Below are 22,316 nucleotides of genomic sequence, written 5' to 3'. Positions count from 1 at the left end.
TTGGGTTGGGTTGAGTTTGTTATGTTAAGTTGTTTATGTTTGGTTGGGTTATTGTTGGTTATGCTGGGTTGAGTTGTGATTGGTTATGTTTGGTTGTGTTGTTTGGGTATGCTGTTTTCGGGTTGTGTTCTTATGTTGGGTTGAGTTAAGTTTTTGGGTTATTGTGGTGAGTTAAGATTGGTTGGGCTATGGTTGGTTATGCAGGGCTGGGTTGAGTTGTTTGGCTATGCTGGGTTGTGTTGAGATATGGTTGGTTATGATGGGGTTAGTTGGGTTATGTTTGGTTGGGTTGTGTTTGCTTATGATGGGTTGGGTTGAGTTTTATGTTGAGTTGGTTAGGTTATGGTTGGTTACGATGGGGTGGGTTGGGTTATGTTTGGTTGGGTTATGGTTGGTTATGCTGCGTTGGGTTGAGAAGCAGGCCAGACATACTGTCTGAGCTGACATGGGTGTCAAAACATGAAGAAAGCAAACAGCAGAAAAGGCCTCAGGATGTGGTTTAGTGAAATATGTTCAGCTGTAGTCAGGTTATGCACTGATTATTGATTTATAGATTTCGACATCCCGTATTGTGTTCATACATGTGGATGGCGGGACATAAACATGTGTAATAAATGATAAGAATATACAAGTGAAATGTACTATTCCAGCATCATCTAAACACTCGGCTTATTTCTTTATTATTAACAATATCTTAAATCTAACAGTAATTTTCCAGTACTGATATGACTTGGATATCACTGTGCATCTCTAGAGGGAGGGGGGCAATAGAGGAGGTCTAGGAGGTCACTTCAGTAGGAAGACCTGTACTCATTTTCCAGTCGTGTGGAACAGCGTAATACACAAAACCATGCAGATACGGACCAGCAGCTTCAGCTAATGTTCACATCAACCCTCTGAATGTGGAAAAATGGGGTTCTTGGTGATTGTATTGGTTTTGTTGATCAACACAACAGTCTCAGAATGGTAGATTAAGAAAACACCTCCACTGAGCAGCAGTCCTGCAGATGGAATCACCTTGTTGCGAGATGATGGTCCACAGAGAGTGGTCAGACAGGTCGTTTTGGAGCTGACAGAAAGGCTACAGTAACTCAATGGGCCCTGTCCTACACCCTGCCCAAGGACCGCCGTGATCTTCCACCCCGCCAACAGCCTATTTTTATTCCTTCCGCCTGCATCGTTTAAACAGCAGTGCTGCTTGTGAATATCTTTACGCTGATGGGCACAGTGGTGGTCTCGAAATGAGGCGTGTTCAGGTCAGTTTCTGGAGTATTGCTACGTATCCTGGCAACGAAAAACACGCCAGGTGCACCACTGACTGAAAGCAGCGTAGACAGACGTTCGTCTACAGTCAGACGCTCGTTGCTATCTCTGCAGTGAATTGTCAACACAGGCGCGTGCAGCCTGACGCTCGTACACTCCCCCGCGCTTTACACTACTGAAATGGCAACCCGCCAAAGTCAGACTGACCGCACCTGGCTCTTAAAGGGAACAGCGGCGGGAGACATGCTGATTGGTTTATTACTGCATGTTACGCCAAAAAAACACCCATGATTAATTAGGAGACTCAGTACATAACTTTTGAGCGTTTCCAGCCAATCAAGGTGAACTTTTCCCGTCGTTACCATAGCAAAGACACACTGACATGCCCCCTAAATCAAGCATGCATATATATATATATGTATGTATATATATATGTATGTGTGTATATATATATATATATATATATATATATATATATATATATATACGCGCGCGCACACACACACGTACGTACATTTATTTATTTATTTATTTAGAGAAAGCATTGGCTCCTGAAAGGACCAGATCATTGGTTTTCCATTGTTGTGAACGCTTCCCGCTGGTGACAGATCAGTGACTAAGAGCCAGTTTCGTCAGAAGGAGCGCTGGGTTGTGTGACTAACTAACTGTCAATCTGCCCTTTGTGCAGTCAGCGTCTACTCGGCGTAAGAAAGCCATGCAGGCGTGTTGTTGTTATTGTTGCATACCATAGAGAACAGAAATCCGTCTGTAATCCTAGTTGAGATGTCCACGGTGAAAAACCTCGCCGGTACTTTCAGAGCCAGGCCTCAGACCTGTGGCTGCGGCCCTTTGGAGGCCTGTACAGCGGGAGCCTTGGCTAAACAAACTCCTCCTTAGTTTATCATTGAAATGTTATGGCCAATAAATGGCGAATCCAGGTCCAGAATATATAAATCTGCTCCTGGATTTTGTTCCGGCTGTCTGGACAGCTCTGCTGCAGGCCATGGCTCCTCTCACACGCTCACATACAGCCAGCCAGCCAGCCAGCCGCCCACACTTTGACTGTGATGGGTCATCTAGTAGGAAAACCCTGCTGTAAATTAAGCTAATGAGGCCGGAGTGTGTTCTAATGCCAGTAAATAAACAGCAATCTCCTAAAGTGCTAGGTTTACTTGGGTCAATTGGACTGACCTGTGGTTTAAAACTGAGCAATTGTGATGAAATTCAATATTTTCATATTTTTGGAGTCAGTCAGCTGAGCTTTAGCTTCATGCTGCTGCTCTGAACATACCTGACCGAGCTTATTTTGGTTGGTTCTCATCTGTTTAACACCTTAGAACCCTGAATCGTCTGCATGGCTGTCTTTTAGGTTTTAATAACTTGGGTAAAACCGGGCAGGTCGGGGTAATCGCCTACAACTAAAATAACACAGTTGTTCACTTTCTGCCTTGGTCTGGACCAGGAGAACCGAACCAAAGACCTCAACCCTTAAATTAGATGCTAGAGTATGTATCTTATCAGCTGATCTTCAGCCCAGATATGTGATCCTGATAGCTGATCGGATCAGATGATCCATATTTTTTTGCGAGCTGCCGCAGCGGTTCATGACACCCCTCAATTACAAAGGCCCTGCAGTACCTCGTTCAACTGCTAGGTGGCATTACAGACCTAGCTTACTGCTTCAGAAAACGTTTAAAGCCAGTGTTGAATTCTGCTTTTCATTTCGGTAACTTTTATAAACATCAAGCAGATACCCCTCTTGAGGGTCCATCACTCAGCCCAGGACAGTGAGTACCAGAACACAGCAGAGCTAGCAAACACTGGTAACCACACTCTGAGCTCCACAGTGCAGTTCTGAATGGGACTTCATGGGATCTCGGCTGGTGCTCCTTGGACTTTATTGGTGATTGGCTGAAAATGTTAAAAATTAAAACAACACTCCTTTACAGAACCATCCAAGGGTTCCTTTTGGAACTGGAAGTGGTTCTTCTGAGGCATGCCTGGGTCTGTGTTGAGCTGTTTTTGGGACAGTGCTCTTTTTAACTGCTGTAGAAACGAGCTTGTCTGCACTTAGTTTGAGAGATTTTCCTCAGACTTTCCAGAGAACCTGCCCTCCCATGTTGATAAGGATGGTGGAGAAGATCTGGTGCATGCTATGTTCTGGTTGGCTGCTGAAAGCTGCGGATGTCTGTAAACAAGTTTATCCTTTACCTCCACAAGGGTTGAGGTTGTTCAGATGGATCTTGAGATCTGGAGCTGAACAGCGGATTATTAGGCTCAGCCGGTACCTCAGTGTTGGTCTTTGCAGACGGCTGCAGTTTGAACATGAGCCATTTGACCAATCCTGGATTTCTCTAACGACTTTTTTTTTGTGGGTGTTTGGATGCATCAAGGCTGAGTGTAGTGTAATCTGGTAATCTGAGAATGCTCCTCACTGCTGCTGGCTGGGAATAATGTCCGTTAAATCCGCTTGGATGCTGCCAAAGGGGAACTTCTAGAACACAGCGGTAAAAACAAAGGATCGGAATGAGATCAGGCTTTAAATAGCTGATACTTAGTCTAGTCTAGTCTAATCTAATGTTGCGCTGACCTTATAAGTGGCATTTATTGTGCAGCCATAGGAGACACTTTAAAACATGAAGGCTGGTGGTGGTGGTAGTAGTAGTAGCGGTGGTGGACGCCTTCGAACACAGCTGATGTAGCCTCATGTTGGAACGATGACCCAGGTATCCTTCCTCCTCCACTGGTCTTTGCAGAAGTCATGAGCCATTTGACCAATCCTGGATATCTCTGATGACTTCCTGGATGTTTGTATGCATCGAGGCTGAATGTAGCGAGAACCAGTAACCTGAAAAAGTTCTGGATTAGTCAGACTGCTTTGGATTCTGACCAAAGGAATTGTGAAACTGACCTTTTTGAACGGCCAGTCTTCATACTTCACCTCTGCAGGCCTACGAGGTGCTGTGGTCCAAGGCCAGGTTATATGCTATGTGTGGAATCTACTGTATATTGTATCACATATAGCCCATATTTCATATATCCAAACCCACCAGTGAAGCTACAACACGAGTTTTATTTGCAATGATGATGATGAAGGTAAAATAGTGAATAGAGAATCTCAGCTAATCCAGTTCTCTTTAGGGACTACTTTCTGTAGCTGCACTACACCCTGCAGCATGTATCCCTCCACCATTTTAATGATCTGATTTTAAAAGCAGGTTCTAGAGCCGAGCTCTTCTCAGAACTCTGGTAGAACCGTGTCTCAGGCATCAGGCAGCGTCTTCATCACCATTAGGTGAAGAACTTTCTGTGAGGAGCTTTTATTAGAGCTTCAGACGTCTGCTTCCCTTCACCTCCACTGTAGAACTGTTAGGGGGAAATTATCTAGAACCGACTCTGACGGATCGTCTGTAGTGGTGTAAAGAAATCTCTCTGATTGAACTGGTTTGGTCAGCTAATTATGGAAGCGTTCGCTGGAAGTCATAACTTGTGAGGAGCAATCGTACAAATATGAGGAACCATTCAGGTCATTATTATAATTATTGTTACTATTTTTAATAATCTTCTATTGGTGCAGCATCTGGAAGTGAGAGATTCAGTGTGTTCCAGATGTTTTCACTGGTCCGAGTCTCATTTCTTGTCTCAGTTTTGTCTGTTCGTAAGCTTCACAGCCGGTAAGTGTATGAAGCACCTTGGCCGGGAGAGTGTGTACGCTCTGGGAGCGAGTGGTAGTCTAACCAGTCCCAGCTGCACACACCACGCCTCTCTTCCACTGTACTCCCGTGATGTTACACACCTTTATCAGTTCCCAGATCACACTTGTTAGCCAAGCCCATGGCGGCACTGCCTGTACTGTACAAACTGTAGTTTGAGGACTCGTACCTTCCTCAGTGTTTCTAATTGAACTTGCATTAAATGGACAAAAGTATTGGGACGCCTGCTTATTCATGGTTTTCTTCTGAAATCAAGGGATTTTTTTTGTTGGAGTAACTGAGAAGAAGAAGAAGAAGAATAATGGTTTCTGCTAGATTTTGGAGAGGGAGCATTGCTGTGAGGATTTGGTTGCATTCGGTGACAAGCTGAAGTTAGTGAGGTCAGGATGTTGGATGATGATGATCATGACTCATCCAAAAAGTACTGGATGGAGCTCCACCACCATCCATCATTCCAGAGAACACAGCTCTTTCACTGCTCCACAGCTCCTCAGTGCTGGGGGGCTTCTTTATACCCCTCTTCTAGCCCACGCCTGGCATTATTAGGCAGCATGGAGCTCAATAGGGTCATGATGTTGATCTGCTCCAGAGAGTCCTATTCTATTGGCAGTACTTCTTCTCTACAGGAACTAGACAAGCTGTGTGTGTGTGTGTGTGTGCATTTGCACATCAGTGTCAGCAATAGGTGTAGCTGAATGCACTCATTAGAAGGGGTGTCCACAAACTTTTGGACATGCGGTGTGTGTGTGTATAGAGGGATATAGAGTGGGCTCTTTAATGGAAGTGTCTCAGGCTGTTGTTCTGTTGGACTCGTGAGCGGGCCCTGTCTAATCGGTGGTTCTGCTGTTGGAGTGCAGTGTGATTTCCCTGCGTCTGCTGCTGTTGGATCAGCGGTTTTTATGAAGTGCAGCGTGCTGTTCATTTTCAGCCAGCCCAGACCTGAAGCTCTTCTTGCCAGGCACGTGGCGGCAGCTGTCTGCAGGCGGATCAGCTTAGTGACGGTTTCCAGAGCGTTTAGTTCATTTGTCTGTCACGGCTCGGAGGCGCAGAGCTGTGGAACAGCCGCAGTCTAGAACTGCAGCAGTCGGGCACGTGCTAGAACAACTGCGGGGTGACTGCGAGTCCCATGACTCTATAAACCAGGGCCTGAATTCATACGCTGCTGCTGCTACTGCACTATGGAGGTTTGGTGGTGGAGCTGCAGGAGGAGAACCTCTCTCCAGAACTGCTGCTGTGTAACGCTGCAGAACCCATAGAGTCATATTAGTGTAAAATCCTGTAGTATTACTCTACCGCCTCAGCCCACATGCTGCTCCACCTTCAGATCAAGCTTCTGCAGCTCTCACACTGTCCAGAAATGCACGTGTACAGCTGTCTGTCCTACTGTCCATGAGGGGGCGCTCAAAGCGGGATGTGTATTTACTGCAGTGGAGTAAAAGCGAGTTACAGTCCACACCTGTAGGGGGAGCCCAGGAGCAAAACAATACCAATTCTGACATAAAACTGCTTCAAGAAAAAAAAAAATATTAATGTTATAATTCTATTCTATGAAATATTATTAATAACTATTCTTCAAATGTCATCTTGGGTTCTTTTGAATTGTAGCCTCCAAAATTCAGTTAAATTAGTTAATTATTTGTTTAATTATTTTTAATGAAGGCCCAGTTTAACCCGGCTGTTTTTTCCGCTGTTTCTTCTTCTAGTTCTTGTTTATTGATGCATTTTGAGCATTTCTTAGTTTGATGGCTTTTTTGTTTTATTCATGTATTTATTTAGTATTTAATTGAAAGCTTTTCTTTTTAGAAAAAATCTAAGAATATTGATTTTCTTAAACATGCTCATAAGAACTGTCCATGTTCAGGAGGTCTGCTTCTAAACTAGTCAGTTTAAATAGTTGAATTTCAGAATTGGTTTATTATTTATTTAAAATAATTTAATAATTAATTTAATTATTTAAATAAAATTATATTAAATTATAAATAAATTATTAAATTATTTATTTAAAATAATTAAAAATAGTAATTTAAATTATTTATTTAAATTGGAGAATTGATTTTAAGAACACTGGGCCTCTTTCTCCAGTATCTCCATAACAATTCTAATCTTTAGGAATTCAGAAATCTGTTGTTGAGGAAAGTCCAAACCGGAGGTCTGATGTTTTTAAAGAGCAGAATTGTCTTGAAGATGGGTCCACAAAAGCTGACCTCACGAAAACGCACTCACGAAGAATCTTGATGGGGGGGGGAGAAAAAAATTCAACCGTTCTTCAGAGGAAATTCGGACCTTCTCCAGTGTTTTCTTATTCAGGATGTGTTTAGGAGGACGGTGGGACCCATGTTCAAGACAATTCTGCTGTTTAAAAACACTTTCCTCAAAATCAGTTCTCCAATTTAAATAAATAAATAATTCAACTTAATTTCACAAATATTATTCTTATATATATATATGTGTGTGTGTGTGTGTGTGTGTGTTATATATGTATTTGTGTGTGTGTGTGTGTGTGTGTATGTATATGACAGTTTAGAAGCTGACCTCCTTCTTAGGAAGAATTCAAGAACTCTAGGAAAAGCTTTAGAAAAGTACTTTAAGAAGACGTATATAAATAATATTTGTGAAATTAAATTGAATTATTTATTTATTTAAATTGGAGAATTGATTTTAAGAACATTAGGCCTCTTTCTCCAGTATCTTTCTAAAAAATTGAAAACACATCCTGAATAAGGAAACACTGGAGAAGGTCTGAAATTTCCTGAGTGTGTTTTCGTGGGTCAGCTTTCGTGCATCAGGCCCCGTCTTTCACCGTCAGAGGCAGTTCTGTGTGGCATTGCAGGCGTTTTCAGGCTGAGCAGCAGAGTTGGTGGCAGTGACGGATCACCATCTGATCCAGACCCACAGCATCAGCACTCTGAGTAACTGAGAGTGTTCCTCCTAAACTCTTCCACTGTTCAATAATAACACCACTCACAGCTGATGGAGGAAGATCTAGGAGGGAGGAAATTTCACCAGCTGACTTGTTGTTGTTGGTGCAGCGGTGTCTCCTATTACATACAGAACCACGCTGGAGCTCAGTGAGCTCTTCAGAACCTCCCGTTCTTTCACTGATGTGTGGAAGAAAGGCAGACTGCAGGACTAGGGGCTGGAGTTTATACACCTGTAGCTGAACGGGACTGAACTCAATGATGAAGAGCTGTGTCCCAATACTTTTGTCCAAGCGTGTCCAAACACACCCGTCTGAGCAGCTCAGTTACTGGTGGTGTGTTTTCCTCCTCTCTCTGAAGGCTGTAAGGGTTGTTGGGTTGCTCGCTAGCTGACTGAGATGATAGCGGTGAAGGCCAGCAGGCTGGAGCTCCAACTCCAGCTCAGACCGCAGAGCAAAACACAGCACTGTAGCGTCGGAGCTTCAGCTGCAGCTGCAGTTACGGCCTCCCGCTGCTCTGCTGTGTGTGTGAGTGTGTGTGAGTGTGTGTGAGTGTGTGTGAGTGTGTGTGAGTGTGTGTGAGTGTGTGTGAGTGTGTGTGAGAGATGGGATGGGGAGAGTGGGGCTGAGTAGAGGGGGGTGGGTATTTTCAAGGGGCGTAAGAAAATATCAGTATATCAGTATTGTGATGTTTTGCGATATTGTATCAATTCTCAAACACAGTATTGATTTCTAATTAATAGTCAAACAAAAAAAAGATAGATAGATTCAGTAATATGGCTTTAATAAAAATATCAATATAAATGATGATTATTTTCTAGATTTGATTTTATTATTATTTTTTATTTTACATTTCTTTAGTGATATTAATCACACTGAGAGAGTCTCTTAAAAATCCTATTAAAATTGTTTTCCTCCACCATTAATTCTAGTTTTTGCTCAGTTTTTTTTTGTAAAAAATAGTTTATTTATTTATTTATTTATTTTATTTTTGCCAATTCTTAGGATTTCTTAAAATCCTGGTGTTCACTGTGAGCGGTCAGACGGTCAGCCTCTGAAATGATCAGACTGGTTGAGTTACAGAATGAATGTCTAATTTAACTGGAATAAACGTGGATGTTCTGTTCAGTTCTGTTAGCTTCAGGTTCTGGAAGAAAATGTTAAGATGTTGAAGTATTGTGATCTTATGTTTTGATTGTTACAGTTCTGGTACCGATACTGCGTCAGCACAGGTACTGCATCAGCTCTGGTACTGTGACTGTGTCAGTTCTGGTACTGTTTCTGCATCAGTTCTGGTACAAACACTGCATCAGCACAGATACTGCATCAGATCTGGTACCAATACCGCATCTGTTATACCGTTCTGGTACTGTGACTGCATCGGTTCTGGTACCAGTACTGCATCAGCACAAATACTGCATCAGTTCTGGTACCGATACCCCGGCAGCATTGATACTGCATCAGTATTGTTCTGTTACCGGTACTGTGTCAGCACGGATACGTGTGTGTCTGTGTGTGTCTGTGTGTGTCTGTGTGTGTCTGTGTGTGTCTGTGTGTGTGTGTCTGTGTGTGTCTGTGTGTGCACTGGTAGCTTATTTAGTGTAAAATCAGAAGCCGATGGTGTAGAAACTCCACCCGTGCTGTTCTAGATTGTCTCTGTCGAAGCGAGTCTGTCGGGGCTTGGCTGCGTGCCAGTTGGAGAATTCAGGGCCAGATGTTGTATTGTGTTACAGCAGCCCCCCGAGGACCCCTCATATAATCACACCTGGCTTCTGCGCTCTCGGACCCTCAGGATATCCGCCTAAGATTCTGCAAATATGCCAAAAGTATGTGGACACCTGCTCCTCTAGTGTTCCTTCTAAAATCACAGGAGGGTATTGGCCTGGAGTTTGTCCTCCTTTGCTGCAGTAACGGTCTCCGATGTTCTGGAAAGGCTAGATGTTGGAACATTGCTGCAAGGAGGGTTTGATTGATTGCGTTCAGACAGACAGGTACGAAATATAAATGGATTTTTTTCCAGTTTTGAAGCATCACAACCATTTAAAAGCTCAAATTAAATTCAGAGGTGCTGGATGGAGCTCCATCATCTCTCCACCTTCTGGAAGTCTCTTACCCCTGCAGCCCACACTCCCACAGTATTTAAATCCAGGGGATCTGTATGGACAGTGGGTCCATGCTGATACTGATGGTACCGGGTGGTCATTTTTCAAACGCTCCTCAGCAGGCCCCGTCTCTCTGACTGTGTCTCTGATTAATGGTCCCTCCACTAGTCCTGAGTACAGTCCCTGATCTAGGCCACCTCAGCTGTTGCCATGGAAGCTCAGGCTGTGGTTGAGATGGGTCAGGGAGGAGAGGGTTGGGATGTTTTGGATCACTGAAATACTTTTACTGTATCAGTACCGAGACAAAACCACGTCCGCTCTGTCTGCTGCTGATACTGCATCAGTTTTGGTACCGGTACTGTCAGCACAGATTCTGCATCAGTACCGCATCAGCTCTGGTACTGAGTCTGCATCAGTTTTGGTACCGACACGGTCAGCACAGATTCTGCTTCAGTACTGCATCAGTTCTGGTACCGATACCACGGCAGTACCGTTACTGCATCAGTTCTGGTATCAATACTGCATCAGTTCTGGTACGGGTACTGTCAGCACAGATACTGCATCAGTTCTGGTCCAGAGTCTGCATCAGTTCTGGTACTGGAACTTTGTGGCACAGATACTGCATCAGTTCAAGTACAGATATTGCAGCGGCACCAATACTGCATCCGTTCTGGTACCAGTACTGTGTCAGCACAGATACTAAATCAGTTCTGGAACTGGTACTATCAGCAGTTAATCATAAAGGAATCGAACCCGGCATTCAGGACCTCTAATCGATGTGGTCTTGTCCATGTCTGCTGTTATTTGTATTTATTTATATATTTTTATTAAAATATATAAAACCGTACCGAGCCAGCTGAGCGACTCCAGCAGCTTATAGGTGGAGTAGTGTGGCTCATTAATCATAATCAAAGTAAAATGTTCAGTTAATTATGATCCTGATTAAAGGTCACATCTCCCAGCACTGTTTTGTACTACTGATTATTTTAACTAGGGATGTCCCGATCCGATCCAGGCAGTGGATTTTAATGGATCGGGTACTGGCTATTTTAATCTGCTGTCCTCAAGACGCCGTTAACAGACGTTACCCTCAGCCGGCTGCAGCAGCAGCAGCAGCAGTGTGGACGTTCTCAGAAGGTAAATAAAGGAGTTGAGGTTCTGCAGTGTGGAGCTATTTTACAGTGGAACCTGAAAACAGACCATAATATCTGACCCTTTATAAAACTCTCACTGAAACGCTCTGTTTTACCAGCGGGAGAACCGCAGAACCGCTCACTCACCTTTCTCTGTTTATAAACCAGCACTGAAGAACCCGTTCAGAACCGAGTGGAGGAGGCTAACGCTAATGCTAACACACACACACTCGCTATAGAAACCCCAATCACACACACACACTCACACACTCACACACAGCACATTCACCCACTATAAACCAGTTACTACACACCAGTAGACCAACAACAACCATAGATACCAGTCCAGAGTGTGTACCACTACACACACACACACACACACACACACACACACACACACACACACACAGCACATTCACCCACTATAAACCAGTTACTACACACCAGTAGACCAACAACCATAGATACCAGTCCAGAGTGTGTACCACTACACACACACACACACACACACACACACACACACACACACACACACACACTCACACACACAGGAAGTGATCAGACTGCAGTGCTGTAGAGGAGCTGGGAGCTGATTGGTCAGGGAGGAGATCAGACTGGATTATCAGATATTAAACACTATAAAACATCATTTTAAGATTTTAAGTCTCGACTAAACTAAATCAGTCAGTCCAGAAAGTCTGATTATAGAATCTGATCCTGAAAATAAAGGATTTTACTGATCAGATTAATCAGCAGCTCGTCTGATCTAAACTGTGGAGCTGAATTATTATTTATACACCGAGATCAGACCGGATCAGTATTGGCTGATACTCAGCTAGCAGTCTAGTACATTGTTGCCTTCATGTTTGCTTCCTAGTTGCGCACCAATCACATTCGACAATGCCAGTGTGCCAAGAAACTTGTGTTTTGGGATGCCTTTGATCTCTGTATTTCTTTATATGATTATTATTATTATTATATATATAAAAATACTACAAGAAAAAAATGTATCATTATATTAAAAAAAAAAAAAAAAAAATATATATATATATATATATATATATATATATATATATATATATATATATATATATATATATATTGTGTATATAGAAATACAGGCGTCTCAAAATACAAGTTTCTTTGCACACTGGCATTGTCGAATGTGATTTTAAAATAAGTAAAAAAAATAAATATATATATATTTATTTATTATTATTATTATTATTATATAAAAAAAGTTATAAAAAATACTAAAAGAATTTTTTTTTTTCATTATTCTTAAATAAAAATAAATAAATATTATATATATATATATATATAATGTATTTATTTTTATTTTTTTAAGAATAATGATATATTTTCTTTTAGTATTTTTTATATATATATATATATATATATATAATGTATGTAGTATACAGAAATACAGAGATCAAAGGCAAAGGTTTCTTGGCACACTGGCATTGTCAAATGATAAACTAAACTAAATGTTAAAATAAGTAAAATATATATATATATATATATATATATATATATATATATATATATATATATATATATATATATATATATAATTTTTTTTCCTTTGTATTTTTACCCTTATTTTTATCTTGTCTTCTATCTTGTGATCAGACTGTCGTTAAAGCATTTCGCCACTAGCTGCACCGTGTTTGACTGTGTGTGTGACCAGTGAGCTTCAGGTTTTATGTGATTGGACGTGATGAACGCCTCAGCATGTCTTCAGAGCTGGGGGAATGTTCAGCTGAATGAATTCGACGGGCCGAACGTCTAAACATGCTATTTTTAGCCTGCTGACCAGCCAGCCGAGGCTCGGCACTGTTTACACTGTGAGTTTGAGATGGTCTTCGGTTGTCTTCCCGCCGGTCGTCTTCCCCTAGGTTTCCTCTGGCTGGACCCGTGTCTGTATTTCAGGGCAGGAATAATTATAGGTTGAATAAGTCACACATCAGAGAGGGTGGGGGTGAGGGGGAGGAGGAGGGGGGAGGGTTATGAATGACGTCTTTCCCCTGGCCTCTCTGAAGTCGAGTGTTGAGCACGAGCAACAGGCTGAGCTCACAGTGACTCACCAACAGGTCACACAGCAGCTGAACCCGCCTTTTCCTCTGTCCTGCTTTTAACAGCGCAGAACCTCCAAATGACCTGCTTCATCACGCTGAGGACAGCGGGAGGGCTTTCTGTCGGGATGTTGGGCTGAAAACACTCCATTTGGCTCTTATTGAGGCTTGTGGAATAAGCATTTTAACTACGTACGCCGAGCTGCCACTTCATTAAAACCGCCCCCTTGTTTCTACACTCCCTCACTGTGCATCATATCAGCTCCACTGACCATATACAGCAGCACTGTGTAGATCTGTACCTCCAGACTGTGTCCAGACTCTGTTATCAGCCTCCTCCTCTCACCCTGTTTATTCTTCAGTGGTCAGGACCCCACAGGACTGACCACCACAGAGCGGACTGTAGGGGGGTCTACATTCTCAGCACTGCAGTGACACTGACTGACATGATGGAGCTGCCGGCACCCTTCCAGCTCTGGTTGCATCCTGGGAGTTCTAGATAGTGGGGGTACTGGCCATGGAGAAATCGAGGTGTAAATTAGGGGCCACGGTAAAATTTCACTGTGATTTTAGTGACTTTGATGGTCAATGTGTATGCCAACGCCTGTATGCCAACGCCTGTATGCCAACGCCTGTATGCCAACGGCTGTATGCCAACACCTGTACATGATTCTCCTTTTTTTGTGCCCAGCTTGCGTGAAGAGCTGGACGTCCTGCGGAGGAGGGAATGGCAGAGGAGGAATCAGGAGGCTCAGCAGGACCGGGAGCTCTACCAGGAGAGCACGCCCCTCTTCGGGGAGCCCTATAAGGTGAAAATCTGTCAGTCTGCTCCATTGCCACGCAGGGATTTGAGTGCTGGTCCCCTGGCTCAGGAGCCCCACCTGTGCTTAACCTGGGCCTGTCTGTAATGATGGTTGGGGGGGGAGAGGAGGAGGGGGGGGGGGGGGCTGCAGCTGATCCAGCGTTTCTTTAATCGATTAGTCTGAAATTTATCAAATATAATTAGATAAAATAAATATACTGATCACTGGACTGTTTAGCCCCTCCTATTACGCTTACGTCAGTTTAGCCTGCTTATTTAGCCTACAAGCAATCTGGCTCCATGCATTCAGCCCCGCCCATTCAGCCTAATTCTTTTAACCCCACCCGTTTCACCTGCTGCAGTGTAGCCCCGCCCATTCGGCCTGCTGCAGTATAGCCCCGCCCATTCGGCCTGCTGCAGTATAGCTCCGCCCATTCGGCCTGCTGCCTTTTAACCCCGCCTCTTTGGCCTACAGCCGTCTAGCCTCACCAATGCGGCCTGCAGCCTTTTAGCCCCGCCCATTCGGGCTGCAGCCTTTTAACCCCGCCCATTCAGGCTGCAGCCTTTTAACCCCGCCTATTCGGCCTACAGCCGTCTAGTTTTGCCCATTCGGCCTGCAGCAGTTTAGCCCCGCCCCATTCAGCCTGCTGCTGCCTAGCCCCGCCCCATTCAGCCTGCAGCAGTTGAGCTATGGTTCTAACTGCACATACAAACACCTCTTATCTCTTATTTAGGCTCATCAGGAGTAGAGTAACTCGGCCGGTGGTCTCGGTGCGGTTAGTTTGTGGTCTGTACTGCGGACTGACTGATTTCTCTTGCACTTCCTTTACTATTGAAGAACCTTTAGACTTACTGAACAATCTTAAATTAAAATAAAATGCAATATAAATAAAGTTTACAGTTAATTAGAATCCGATCAATAAGTACTGCTACTTTACACTGGCTGTTCAAGTGCAGTTCAGGTGGTACAGGACACCAAACAGGTCCCTTTGTACATTCCCAGCCTAGGGTCCGAGCATAGGGTCCGGCATGCCACAGCGTCCAGACGCAGAGGGGGTTAGAGGCCATACTCCAGGGCCCAACAGTGGCCGCTTAGTGGGAATGGTGACCCAACTCTTCTACCTCCTCCCCTAATGTCTCTTCAGGTCAGGTCAGGTCGGGTCGGCTGAAATGATCAAAGTCACTGGGATAAACACTGCCATGTGTCAGAGCAGCGCCTGTGGGCTCACAAAGCGAGGGTCCTGAGGGTCTCTCTGGTTGAGCTGGACGCACATGCACACTCATGCACACACACAGAGGCACAAGTGCGAGAGTGAGAGCTTTAATGAGGCCCCTTGGAGCTCTCTGTCAGAGCGGTGGGACGAGAGAGGGAGGATTGAATGACCGGAGGATCCCCAGAGAGCGCGAGAGAGAGAGCGCGAGAGAGAGAGCGAGAGAGAGCGAGAGAGAAGGGTGTCTTTCCTGAAAGTAAAGCTGCATGTCCTCACTCACACTCTCTCTGACACACACACACACACACACACACACACACACACTCTGCAGACACCCGTCAGCTCCTGCAGCTCGTTATCTGACTACTGCAGTTAATTAGGCTCTTTGGAGGACGAGGGGGGGGGGGGTAGAGAAAGTGCGAGAGAGCTTTATTCAGACAGAGAGAGAGAGAAAGAGAGAGAGCACTGAAGTAACCGTACTCATCCACTCACTCTGCTGTTCAAAAGTTTGGAAACACTTACTGTGTTAGTATTTGCTTTTATTTAATAATCAGGAGACAAAAATAAATAAATACTTATTCCAGTATTTCTATTTATTTTTATTTATTTAGCCGTGCCAGTGAGAACTGCACTGACGAGATCAGATCATGAAGCTGATGGTAGGGTCCATTATTGGGATTATGACCTTTTATATATTGGCTAACTGACAGTAAAGATTATAACGATTATTAATCAGAATATATTATTACTCAGAAATTCCCTTTTTTACATTTTAATGAATCAGTATATTTATAATTTAAAACCAAGGATTCTCATCATTTTTTTGTTTTGTTTTTTCTATGAATTTTTTACTAATAACTACTGTGTCATACAGGTTGTGTGTCCTCATTTGATGTACACCCCCAAAGCTATTGTTTATTAAACCTAATATACATTTGTTTCAGAGTCAGAAATACTTTATTGATCCCAAAAGGGAAATTACAGTTGTTACAGTTGCAACTGCTTGTGTAAGAATAAACACTCTATAAATTATAAATTTTATAATTATACATACTGAATAAATAAATTATAAAAACATAAAATTAAATTAATAACTAAACCTTTTTGTTTATATTTCATAATCTAAAAATACAATTAATATAATATTTATTTAAATAATTTTTTAACATAATTATATTTGACTATTTGAATAATTATATATGACTTTTTATTTATTTATTTATTTATTTTTACATTATTAATTAAAACAAACTTTTTTGGTGCTTTATAGAACCATTTAAAAGGTTTTTTAAAAGCCCTTTTAACCGTCACCTGCAAAAACTTAAGCATCCAATATAAGCCCTGACATTACTAACGAACTTGCTGGAGGGTGGCTGGAGGGTGGCTGGAGGGTGGCTGGAGGATGGCTGGAGGGTCGTCATCTCTCCAGCCCCATATGCTGTCAGAGAAACCTGCCTGCTGGAGTAGTTAGTGTTCTGTTACCCTCAGGGCAGCAAGGCCACTTCAGGAGCTGCCTTCCTGCCTCCCCTTTGTCAGGGCCTGCTGTGCCGAGTTCCCACCTGCGTCAGCTGTGTACCGTTAGAGCGGTCGGCTAAACGAGCTGTCAGCTGCAAGCCAGGATTACAGTAACTGACTGACCTCTTTCCCCCCTCAGAGCTCTGGGTAAGATCTCCAGTGGAGATACAGTGAATGCCTCTGCTTGGTTGGGGACAGGCCGAGCTTCTGCGGTGCCTTCCTGCTCCTGCAGGCTGTGGGTGCAGTCTTGAGTGGACGCTCGGTCCTGTCATTCGCCCCTGCCTGCATGAGCAGCTCAGTTTAAAGATGGTAGATAACGAAGCTCTGTCGAGATCTGGCGCTAATGCTTGTTGACACGGGCTTCTCTACAGGATGTTGTTAGCTGTGATGAGCGTGGCGTATAAAAGCCAAAGCCCTGGGGGATGGATGTCTCCGACTGTGCGTCTCGGCCTAATGTAGCCTAGCTGTGCCTTAAAAGGTCAGATTAGCCGCTTGTCATAAACACTGAAGTGCAGGGGGGTGGGAGGGGTGGGGGGCAGGACTGATCTTTAGTTGGAAAACCTATATTGTAACAAAATAAGTCAAGTTATGGTGTTTGAACACAAAAGACCGGACTTCAGAATGCTAAATAAGTACTGTATGTCTTTGGTTAACCCTTTAGAGACCAACAGGTTTCACTGTGGGTTCTGGAGTTGTTTATTCCTTAAGGTTTACTTATGCCCAATTTTACCATAAAAGTGACCTAAGCAGGGGAGAGAATCTGAACAGTCCTGGACTGAGGAGGGATGGGGAACTGAGGGTTGGGGGTCAAGGACCAAGGGCTGGGGGTCCAGAACAGTCTAGGACCGAGAGGGGCTGGGGGTCCAGAGCAGTCTAGGACCGAGAGGGGATGGGGGTCCAGAGCAGTCTAGGACCGAGAGGGGATGGGGGTCCAGAGCAGTCTAGGACCGAGGCATGGGGATCCAGAACAGTTTGGACCGAGGGGGGCTGGGGGTCCAGAACAGTCTAGGTCCGAGGGGGGCTGGGGGTCCATAACAGTCCTCGAGGGGGGATGGGGGTCCAGAACAGTCTAGGACCGAGGGATGGGGGTCCAGAACAGTCCTGGACTGTGGCATGGGGGTCCATAACAGTCCAGGGCCAAGGGATGGGGGTCCAGAACAGTCTAGGACCGACGGGGGATGGGGGTCCAGAACAGTCTAGGGCCGAGGGGGATGGGGTCCAGAACAGTCTGGGACAACGGTATGCGGATCCTGAACAGTGTAGGACAAGGGGATGGGGGTCCTGAACAGTCCTGAACAGTCCAGGACTGAGAGGGGAAATCATGGTTAAACATGTAAATGTGGTGTTTTATGGGGTGATTTTCAGAGTATATTCGAGTACTCGATCAATGAGACTCCAACAAGACTCACAGCATGGGTTACTTAATAATAAACAGGACTGAAGACCTTTCTGTCTTCTTTTTTTCTTGCAGACGAACAAAGGAGACGAATTGTCCAGGTTTGTCCAGAGGATGCTGGGTAACTATGAGGACGGGAACAACTCTCAGAGTAGCCAGTATGATGGGGTAATAAAGGACCGCCCCATCGTCCGTTCGGGGCGCCCCATGCACAAAGACAAAACTGATCCCTCATTCCAGAATTCATCAAGTTACGGGACCACCCAGTTGGGTCATCCCGGACACGGCTCTGGCCAGCTTTCTGTGAAGTACTCTGTTCCACAAGGCTCCTCTATGGCCCACAGCAAAGAGGCTCATCTGGAAGCCCACCAGCAGAAAGTGGATGCCTGGCCAGATACGAGAGACTACAGCGCCTTACCACCTGTTCTTCCGGACCTTTCCCCGCCGGCTGATCCTCTGTCCCCTTTACATTCCAGTGAGTCCAGCGACTCTGATCAAGACACGGATAACGAAAATGACCATTCACTTTCTCCAGAGCACGGCGGTTCCTCCAACAGGAGAGAACCATTGCATCACTCAGAGTCCCAGAAAGAGGTACCCCAGTTGACTGGGGATGCCCCACCATTGGCTTCCCAAACCTTCCCACTCCCTCTTTCCTCTAAGCCCAACTTGGCCAACTCCAGGAAACCCATGGCGTTGGTCAGACCCATGGACGGGCCAGACCAGGTGACCAGCGAGTCTCCGGACCTGAAACCCTCACTGGAGGACTTTCACGGACAGTCTTACGAGAGCTTACCAGACCTGAAGAACGGGAGCAAGCCGAGCCTTCCTCCGCTGAAGGTGCCGTCGCAGTCTGTGGAGGTGAGTGTTGCCGTAAGCGTCCATTGTCCGGTAGCTGGTGCTCTAGTTCACGCAGTGGGTTTTGCTATTGGCCAGGGAACGAGCCTGAAGTCATGTCTGTCCAGTAGGCTGGAGGAAAGGTATACTCTGACTAGTAGAAAGGTGCAGAAAAGGGTTTGTCCCATGATGGTATTAGAAGAACCACTGGTTTCCCTAAAATACCTTTCAGTATGTTGTATTCTGAAGTTTTGCTCTGACAAAATGTTGGCAATATGCCAAACTCTTATTGCTATCGTGATGAGCGATATGCTTTTCTGAGAACACCAACCAACTGCAAATTTCACTGCAAAAAGTACAGTTAGTCCTGTTGGGTATATTATTACAAGCTATTACCCTGTGATGGACTGGCGCCATGTCCAGGAGGTGTTTCCACCTTCTGTCTAATGATTGTGGGTAGGGCTGGGCGGGTAAAAAAAAAAAATTTAATTAACTGCTTAAGAGAAATGTTGTTCTACGATATGCTAAAAAAAGTATTGTTATTGTAACACCAACCAAACGACATCATGCTTGGTTTTCCCCACTAGAAACCAAACCATAAAATCGACCCAGGCACTTTTTTTTTGTAATGAAATGGCTAACAAGTGGGAACTTGCTCAGCGGGTGTGATGCTAATGAGGTCGTGTTTTATATCCTGTATTAAATAGCTTTGGAGTATATTGGTATTTGCAATATTTTGCCCAGACCTAATTCCAAAATTTCAGGCATGTTCCAGACCCACGGTGACCCTGACTAGGACAGAATGGATAAGATGGCATATTGGGATATTGATTTAATTTCCATTGCACGGTCGTATCTTGAGTGAATGCTGTGTCTATTGTGTTAGCACTAAACGTAGGCCATGCATTTCGGCCCAGGACCAATGAGATGGGAATCAAAGCAGACTATGACTGAGGGGAGGGTGTGGGTTTGTTAACAATCCTGGGCTGAGAAGGGATTGGGGTCCCAAACAGTCCAGGACTGAGGGATGGGGGTCAACCATTTTGCACTGAGAAGGGATGGGGGTCAACCATTTTGCACTGAGAAGGGATGGGGGGTCCCAAACAGTCCATGACTGAGGGATGGGGTCTACAGTTCTAGACTGAGAAGGGCTGGATGTCCCAAACAGTCCATGACTGAGGGATGGGGTCTACAGTTCTAGACTGAGAAGGGATGGGGGTCTCAAACGGTCCAGGACTGAGGGATGGTGTTCAACGGTCCTAACCTGAGAAAAGCCGGATGTCCCAAACAGTCCAGGACTGAGGGATGGGGGTCAACCACCCAGGACGTTTAACCAAAAACATCAATAATACTAAAACACAGATGTCAAGCTTACCTCTGCCAGCTGTTCCAACTGCACTCTTAAAAAAAAAAAAAAAAAAAAAAAAAAAAAGGTGCTACAACAGGTTATTTGAGCGATTCCATAGAAGAACCACTTTTGGTTCCACAAGGAACCATTTTTGTAATAGAGATGTGACCGTTAAATTGATAAAGAACCTTTACATCAAGAGAAAGTGTTTTGGGTCTTTTAAAGGTTCCTCACACTCTCACTTCTTTATGACAAACCTGGTTCCTTATGGAACCAAAAGTGGTTCTTCTATAGCATCACTCATAGAACCTTCTGTAGCACCTTTACTTTTTAAGTGTAGTGCTTTTTAAGTGCACAGCTTTGGTTAGCAATAGCATGTCAATGCAAATTGCCATTCATTTGTTATTGAGAGGTGCTCAGCAGAGGCTAGGCCGTCCTGTAGAAGGTAAACACCAGCAGAATTGATGTGCAGCGTGTGAAGACTTCTGGTAGACCTGACCACTGTGTGGGTTACACTGGGACAGCCTTGCCTAATACAGACAGTGAAGACAGCAGTGCAGTACAGGAACTTGCTGCTCAGACTATGAGAGCAAATCCTGATGATTAACGCACTTCATCACCCACTAAAGCATGAAGTAGCTTGTGCTGCAGCCTGACCTCTTAAAGTGTTTTGAACCGAAGGCTCTGTGGTGCGCTACGGTTGGTGAGGGACCGGGCTTGATTAGATGGGTCTGTTAAACGGATGTAACAGAATTACGACCCCAGAGATTGCCTGCTTTGACCGAAAGTAGGTTGCCGATGCGTCTGTGTGATGTGAGGCGCCATTTTTAACCAGTGAACTTGAACAACCCCTCCGAAGCAGCGCTCAGCACTGGGGACTGGGAAAGGCCACATCCAACCAAGCATGGCGGAATTTGCATACTTCAGCCCCATTCATTCTACGGATGAACATTTGCGTAATTGGATTTCTGCGACCGCTTCCTCTTCCACACCCATTTAGACATGAAGGCTGCTGAGAAGTGGCCGACCCGGTCTGAGAAAATGGGCTGGCTTCAGAAAACTCAGCAATAGCATTATATTGAAGTCCTGTTCCTCCCTGTTTAACTTCACAGCCTTTTTATTTGTTGCATGTAAATCAGCATGTTAATGAGTGCATGCATATTAATGAGCAGCATCAAATAGCCATGGATTAGTATAAAAAAAAAAAAGCAGCTAAAGCTCAGTTATGGTTTGAATTGCAGCAACAAAAACAAATTCTGGAAATAATAAATGCATATATTTATAGCACAGAAAACCACCAAGATCAGTGTGGTTTCTGATTGGCAGAGCCACATTAGGTTGTTGTAAAAATGCTTGATAGTACATTTCGTATTAAAGCAGCATTATGTGATTTTTTTTTTTTTTTTTTTTTTTTTTTTTTTTTTTTTTTTTTTTTTTTTTTTTTGCCCCTGGGCTCCCCCTACAGTTGAAAAGTGTCATTCACTTTTACTCCACTGCTGTAAATACAGATCAGCCTTTGCTCGCCCCCTCATGGACAGACAGCTGTACACATGCATTTCTGGAAAAGCTGAGAGAAGCTCCAGAAGCTTGATCTGAAGGTGGAGCAGCATGTGGGCGGAGGTGGTAGAGTAATACTACAGGGTTTTACACTAATATGACTCTATGGGTTCTGCAGCGTTACACAGCAGTTCGGGAGAGAGGTTCTGGGGCGCTGTGTTCCCTGTTAGTCAGTGGAGCATCAGCATGATCCTGAAGCTGCTGATTTAAGGTACAGCTCCTAGGTTCCCCCTACTGTCTGGAAGTGTACTCTGTGCTTTGAGCTAACGCAACTGGACATGCTGTAGACATGCATTTGTGGACAAGCTGACCGCTATATAGTGCAGTTAGCAGCATGCTAAGTCCAGAGTGGCAACAGTAAAGAGATGCAGTCCTTCCTATCACTAACAGTGGCGCATCAACATGACTCTGAAGCTATTTTAAGGTATAAACCCATAACCTACTTAC

At 44.3% G+C, this 22,316-nt stretch overlaps 1 protein-coding gene across 2 annotated transcripts in view; it reads left to right on the top strand.

Moving 5' to 3' along the window:
• The window catches only part of aff1 (AF4/FMR2 family, member 1), a 70,228-nt gene that overhangs the window by 1,877 nt on the left and 46,035 nt on the right, over positions 1 to 22,316 (top strand). For both annotated transcript variants that reach the window (XM_072661997.1, XM_072661996.1), the window contains exons 2-3: positions 13,895 to 14,012; positions 18,203 to 18,988. In XM_072661997.1, coding sequence (XP_072518098.1) covers positions 13,895 to 14,012; positions 18,203 to 18,988 — 904 coding nt within the window. The remainder of the gene's footprint in view (positions 1 to 13,894; positions 14,013 to 18,202; positions 18,989 to 22,316) is intronic.

This window comes from Salminus brasiliensis, chromosome 18 (genome assembly GCF_030463535.1).
Source record: "Salminus brasiliensis chromosome 18, fSalBra1.hap2, whole genome shotgun sequence".
NCBI classification, from domain to species: Eukaryota; Metazoa; Chordata; class Actinopteri; order Characiformes; family Bryconidae; genus Salminus; species Salminus brasiliensis.
Note: the sequence above shows the minus strand (reverse complement) of the source record. Positions and strands in the feature narration are given on the sequence as shown.